At 42.1% G+C, this 7,499-nt stretch overlaps 1 protein-coding gene across 3 annotated transcripts in view; it reads right to left on the reverse strand.

The window, feature by feature from the left end:
- The window catches only part of nectin3b (nectin cell adhesion molecule 3b), a 27,265-nt gene extending 19,766 nt beyond the window's left edge, over positions 1-7,499 (reverse strand). For all 3 annotated transcript variants that reach the window (XM_084028897.1, XM_084028896.1, XM_084028895.1), the window contains exon 1: positions 7,372-7,499. In XM_084028897.1, the coding sequence (XP_083885023.1) occupies positions 7,372-7,450 (79 nt within the window). In that variant the 5' untranslated portion in view covers positions 7,451-7,499. The remainder of the gene's footprint in view (positions 1-7,371) is intronic.

Genomic DNA, 7,499 nt, shown 5'->3' on the forward strand with positions numbered 1-7,499 from the left:
AGATTTGCAATTTTCTTGTTTTGTATTATACTAAATTTATAATCTAATAGTCGGACTAAACCCATCTAAAGAAGTCACGTTGGGTACCCAGAACCTTTTTGGATGTGTCACAATTTTAACGATCAATAAAAATCTTTTAATGGATATGTCAAAAAACAATTCCCTTTTCAAGTTGACGTTGCTTTATTCTACTCAATGGCACAGATTACATTTTCGATTTAACGGGATTATTTGAATTGATGAGCCAGCAAGCTAAGTAACAGATCAAGAGTACCATGATAGCATCCCAGAGAGAAGAGTATTTTCAGCTTTACTTCTGATGTCAGTTATAAAAGTTCAGGACCATCTGACATCTGTGGGTATCAGAGCAGAATCAAAGCATGATACCACCACAGCAGGCGTTAGGCTTTTCAACAAATAATACACAGCTGACTGAGTGATCCATTGATGAATTTGTTTTGGCTCTAAAGCTTTCCTCCTCTTGACCTGAATACAAGAATTAAAAGCAAGCTGTCTGTATACCTTTGTCCAAATATAACTACCCCGTGCACTCAGTCACCGACAATTGTCAAAAATGTGTTTTATGTCTCGCAAGCAGAAAGCGCAACGTCGTGTTGAGGAAAGTCAAAGGGATATGAAGAGAACACACTGAGAGCGGGAAGAGATATGCAAACACAGCAATGACATCATCGTTCAGAGAAGAAAGGGAAGGCTGTGAGGGGAAACGTATGAAACACAACTGAGGGGGGAAATGGATCCCCAGGATTCCAGTAAACAAAAGAAGAGGAATTACCTTACTGAATTAGAAAAGACAATATAGTACTGCTAGACTGACAAAGCCCTCAACCAGATCACTAATTGCAACAAGCTGCCAGCAGGAAGACATCATCATAAATCAAAACCTTCTGCGCTGCTTGGCAACTGACTCCAAATATTCTATTGTTGTAGCTCACTGTCTGGCCAATCTCCCTCTAAAACGGCCATGTCCAGGGCCAAGTATTAGCCATGTAGAAGGACATTTCTCTTCCCGGAAGTATGACGTACAGATTTTATGTTATTGTCTTCCTTTCTGGTGTTGAAGTTTGAATTAAGTACACTGTACTTATTTGACAGTCCCATTATTTCCTTATTTTATTTTCCCACTGTACGTTCAGACGTTAATTACAAGTGAAGTTATTAGGGATCCAGATAATGACAAAAGACCTGATTGGTGGGACAGCTTAATCAATGATAGTGTGACTCATTTTTCAAATTTTGTAATAAATTGTATCATATTGTAAATATCTTTTAATCCAGTTTTGAAATATGACAGTTTTTATATGTTGGCCCAGATGGGCTTGTAAATATCTAAAATATAAACCAAATGTTGAATTGTGGATATTAAATCTCGACAGCATATCTTGTGTGAGTGGTATAATGAATCATCATATTGCTCATACAGAGAAGAGGCAGCAGATATCAGTGCAACAGTGGGGAGGTGCTCAGCTGTGGCTATTTAGGGACACACACACACACAGACACACACAGACACACACACAGACACACACACACACACACAGACACACACACACACACACACACACACACACACACACACACACACACACACACACACACACACACACACACACACACACACACACACACACACACACACACACACACACACACACACACACACACACACACACACACACACACACACACACACACACACACACACACACACACACACACACACACACACACACACACACACACACACACACACACACACACACACACACACACCCCCCCCCCCCGTTTGGAATAGGCATGGAATTATGTTAACAATTCTCCAATTTTTTTTGTGTTTCTTTTTTCATGTAATGTAAAAAGATATTAGGTGTTTAATGTATCATGTAATATCAATTACAAGTATCTTTCGTGCCTTCACCGCATATTTTTACCGTCAGTCGGGATGACATTACACAACAAAATGAAAGTTAAGTTTAGGCAACAAAACCACTTAAGTTAGGTTTCGGAAAAGCATCATACATCTCTGCAAATCTCCAGGCAGAAGGATCAATCCCTGGTCCATTAGCTGAGATCACCACAGACTGTTCAGCATGGAGACACTCATCATGAAAGCCCGGCCCACCACCCTGGCCAATCACACCCTGCTTACATTGTGCTTTACTTTGCTATCATCATCTAATGAGAGACGAGGACAAAAAGCAGACTTCATGGTTTGATGTGCTGTATCATAGAGTTGTACCGAACAGGTCAACGCATCACATTTAAATGCAGTACAGTTCCTTCTGCACATCTATTCATTGTGTTTAAAAACTCTGCATTTCTGCAGAGTTGCAGATAAAGATTGGGCTACACTAATCAGTGTCTCCCCGAGCACTGCAAACATTAATATTCTCTGCTCTCGTGTTTCACCGAGCGGGGGGCTTACAGGCAGGCTCATTGGACACGTATGTGGACGGTTCATGGAGTAACTCAACACGAGGCAGACAGATGAAGAGAAGATAGTGTGGGTACTGGTTGCTAACAAGCTCGGCACTGAATACTATTGTAGTATTTGTAGAGTTAGATTCCAGGCGTGGCTATGTGTCTGTGATCCAAACTTTTCCCATAACTCAAGAATCTTGGCCAAAAGTCAAAAAGGAAAAAAAAAAGACAGATTTAACCTTTCGATAACATTTTCACTGTTTATTATGCATAATGTGGGATTTCTATTCCTTATGTCATTCAATTTATGATTTTTTGGGGCATAAAGTATGAGTAAAAAACAACACGCTGCATTCAAATACTGATCTGGACATTGATAACCATGGCAACGGTTGAAGTTTTGGGTCTGTTGCAGGAGTGTTAAGGAGTCACACAAGTGTACTAATCACACAAAGAAGCACATACGTACAAATGGGCAGGATTAATAGTAAATAGACCATGCATATGTATGTGTCCCTCCCACATACACATAGAAGTTCTAATCATTCCCAGTCCTCATTCTGTGCAAAAATGCATCTCAAACTTTGGCTGAAACAAAGAGTTCAGCAGTCTGAGGAAGTCGAATCAAGAAGCTCAGGAGGTTGAGTGAGTCGTCCTTAAAATCGGAAAAAGTGAAAAGAGCCATAAGTGGTCGAAGACTAGAAAAGTGCTATAGAAATGCAGGTTCATTTAGCAAACATAGGTAGCTGAGGCAAATAAACCTGAATAGTTCCCGTTCATGGCTATTGAAAACATGAAGAGGGGGTATTTGAATGGCTAGTATGAGCAGTGTAAAGGCCTGATTATGCTTCCGCGTAGTGATAACGCAACGGCAACGCAACGGCCACGCAGTTGCTTGGAGACCGTGATGGTTCTGCGTTGGGTTTACGTGTCGAAATGCAATTCAAAGCCACACCGGTAAAGGGCGCTATGGTTTTTGTAAAGACTGACCGACCGACCGAGACTCTTGGCGTATATCATCGTAAGCTTCGTTATAGCGTATTTGTTTACTTTCCGGCTTTAAACGTCCACATTTTTTCAGAACTTGGTGTTTTATTTCTTTGTGCAAAAGCGACAAGGTGCAAACAATAAAACGAGGTGAAAACAATAAAAGTAGCCTTTTAAAAGTTTAAATGGCGGTGTTTATGAGTGGAAACCGGATAGCGGTCTCCAGCGGATGTAGTTAGCGGACCAATCACAGCCAAAGCCGCTGCGTTGGCGTTGCGTTGCTGTTGCGTCGCCTCGACGCGCGTCTAGGATTTTTGGGAGGCACACGTCAGGCCCTTGCGTTGACGTAAGGGGGTCCGCAAGGACGTAAGGGGTCCGCAAGCCCCCTTGTGTTGTGTCGACGTGGAAGCATAATTCAGCCTTAAGCAAGCAAAAACCATTTCAACGTACATAGAAGTACCTGACCATTGTTTCAAGACGGACTTGAAAAGAAAACTAATGTGACGCTATCCTTTATTCCAAAAGAAGTCAATCTCGCTACACCATGATACTTTAATTTTCCATTAGTGAATCCAGCATGAATGCAGTATGCTAACTAGTCGAAATCACAGGACTTTTAAATGATCAGGATGAAACAAATTAAAACTGTTGCTCGATTATATGATGCATCCCACATTGAATATGAATTGGTTGGAATTTAAGGAGAAAATTTGGTAAAAAACAAAACAAAAAACTAAACTAAACTATCTGGGTAAAAGAAAAACCATTGTAAATTGTGTTTCTGTTGTGATTCAACTATTGCATTACATTTCTTCAGAGATTGTATATAAACTGCATAGATTAGCCATTATCTGCACTACACAACAGCAACGTTTTTACTTGCATATTTCTGGGAGTTAATTGGTTAATCTGAACTGATGTTTGTGGAGGTGTCTTTCCTTCAAACAAAATCAAGACAATCTGAAGCTTTTAATGATGAATCAATTGTTGGAATGAGCCACCAGATAAAAAAAGAGAAATGCTAAAACGATATGGAGGCTTTCCTTGTATCCCCAGATCCCACATGCTGCACTCCATGCAGTTTGAAACTTCCTTCACAGAGGAGTGAAACTCTTCAGAATGTAAGGGGATAGTGCTAAGCTAATGTTTTATACTGTTCAGTCCTGAAGTTAGATGATCAAGAAAAGAGTTTGCTAAAAACTAATTTAAATAAACTGGTACCGAGGTGGACACTGTGCAAGATTCAAACTTTCTGAATTAAAGCATAATGCATGTATTTGCAGACTTGACCAAAAATTAAGTGGCTTGCATAAAATGTATAAAAATGCCACACCTGACCCCATATAGCTGATTGTATGACTTCTGTATTTGTCATGATAAGGCTAGAGGGCAAGAATAACGGAAGAATAAGAGGAAAGAAAGCAGCATTTTTCTGCACTGAATACGTAATGGAGGAGGTATAGCGACTGTATTAAATTTTTATTAGTGACATGACGACAACCTTACATAAGCGTGCCCTCGTTTTCTCCAACTCAGAATAAAAAAGTGATGAGAATAAGGGCAAAGTCTATCTGATCGTGCAGCCTATCTTGACAAAGCAATGACAATGTTTTCTCTGCTTGTGCTGTCAAAGACAAAAGAAAAGAAAAATACTTAAGTTCTGGCAATCCTCAAAGAGAACAGCTACCATACACATTTCACACACACACACACACACACACACACACACACACACACACACACACACACACACACGCACGCACGCACGCACGCACGCACGCACGCACGCACGCACGCGCGCGCACGCACGCGCACGCACGCGCGCGCACGCACGCGCACGCACGCGCACGCACGCACGCACACACACTCCTGGCATCAAGGACACATTGCTCCCAGGGGACACTCTGCTGCTCGTTCAGACTTTAGTCAATATTACCTTCACATGCACCACTTATGTGGCGGCAAGTGTATTAATATGCGTGCCTTGCCAGAGGGCAGCCTTTCTTGTTTAAAGTGGAATTCGGAACATAAATGGTGATGGGGTGGAAGTGGCGGAGTCAACTGTGCAGAGCAGGGCAGGGAAGGGTTGAATGATCATTTGCCAGTCTGGCTTATCAAACATTCAAATCAACTTTTTGCACATTTTCTAACAAGCTTGATTAGGCCGCACAAAGGCACATATGCAATATGCACTGCTAGCCAACTGCAGGAGAGTAATACAAAATTGTAAGAATCCTAATAATTTCTACAACATAAAAAAAAAAAAAAAAGCCACGCAAAAAAACCTGCCAAAACTATCCAAAGAAAATTAGCTTTGGAAGTGTTATATGGGAGGTATGGGAACATGTTAGGCCTTACATAGTCTGTTTTGCATTGGAAAAAAAGGCACAAGGTCAAACCCCTCATTGAAATGTACAGCCGACTTAAACAGGAGGATGACAAATGGGTCCCTGTCTCTGTTTCTTAACTTGAACTGTCTGAAGGAAGTAAACTGTCTGTTCAGGAATGGACTTCGGGATCCTGGCGAAACCACAAAATATGCAGTACATTACTAATGTGATACAAGGTCTGAGTCACTCTGCTTGTGTCTCGCATCAAGTCAAGAGTTACAGATCCATCCATAGGTCGAGTCCTTGTAAAGTAGCCCGGAGCGTCTCTCCTCTGCACACTGTTCAAGTCCAAGAGTGCCACTACAACATGAAACAGTGCAAGTACTGTATGCTGGCATGTGCAATTTGAGCATTTCATTGTCATTGGGCAACAGAGAAAATTACTGAAGAGACACTCTACAATACTGATTATGTCTAAGGCATTAAGCCCATTTGGCCATCCTTAGCATGTCAGTTTTATGAATAATATATAACCAATATATATGTCAATGCGGAAGTGAGTGACCAGAAACCCTTTTGCAATGCAATGCAATCCAAAGGCCAGGCAACACACGGTGCAAACTGTAAAACTTAGTGAGTCGACTCACTCTACAGTGATTTTTGCATTTCACTACGTTCATTTATGTTCTAGAACATTCATCTATTGTCTCATCTGAGCACAGCAACGTTTTCATTTGGTGTGGATCAAAAAAAAATTTCTCCAAACAAGGCATTTCGCTGAGGGTGCCTGGCCTGGTTTTGTGCACTTGACTAAAGCTTTTCATTAGCATATATCAAAACAAGTTTCTTCATTAGTGAGCTTAGTTATTAACATCAAACTTTCTTTTTGTGTGGGAAAGGAGTTGGCATGACATAGTGCCACATTAAGTTCACTTGAGAGTAACTGTGAGGACAGTTTGTCGACGGTAGTATCCTTGATTTGGTTTGTTTTAAACACCAAAGCAATGGCACAAGTTGGCGTGTTGCAAGGGTGGAGTTAGTAAATTGCCCAGTCCTTAATTAACCCATAATGAGCTGCGCCGCGGGCGCATGGTGGCTGCACCTCATCCCCAACGTAGGAGGTGCTGACATTAAGCGTTGTCTTCTTTTAAATCACTCACATGTGAGTTCCCCAACATTTTATTTTTTATTTTGTAGCTGCCGTGACACGTAACGCGGCACCGCGTTACTTTAATAGTAAATGTTCCTGGAGCTAATATGGCTACCACCGAGTGAGCAGTGCCCCGAGGGTAGTTTGGGTAACGGTATGGATAACTGCATATCACCGCCTGTGCTCCTCGGCGGTTTCCATGGATGGTTTCTATGGCAGCCTCGCGTCGCGCCGTCCCCCGCGGCGGTGGCTCCGGCTAGCTACCACGGCGACGCGTTGGAGTGAACTTGTAACCAAGTTCCCGTTGCTCTTTCAACGACACCTTGGAAACTTGCTAAAACTCGCAACTTCAAATTATCACACAAGGCGTTTTAGCCGAACCGCTCGCTGAGATCTCTGTGTGGTGCACAAAAGTTCTGTGACGTTAGTGGAACAAATAAAAGTACCGTGGAAAAAAACCCTCACCTGTAATACTGCACAGCAGGTGTAATACTGCGACCGTGCCCTTCTGTCCGAGGTAACTCCGGCGATAAGACGGGAACATTTTCAGAAACAGCGCAGGCTCCTGCTTAAGGACGCGAGCGTCGGCCGCA

Source organism: Eutrigla gurnardus (genome assembly GCF_963514095.1).
Source record: "Eutrigla gurnardus genome assembly, chromosome: 15".
NCBI classification, from domain to species: domain Eukaryota; kingdom Metazoa; phylum Chordata; class Actinopteri; order Perciformes; family Triglidae; genus Eutrigla; species Eutrigla gurnardus.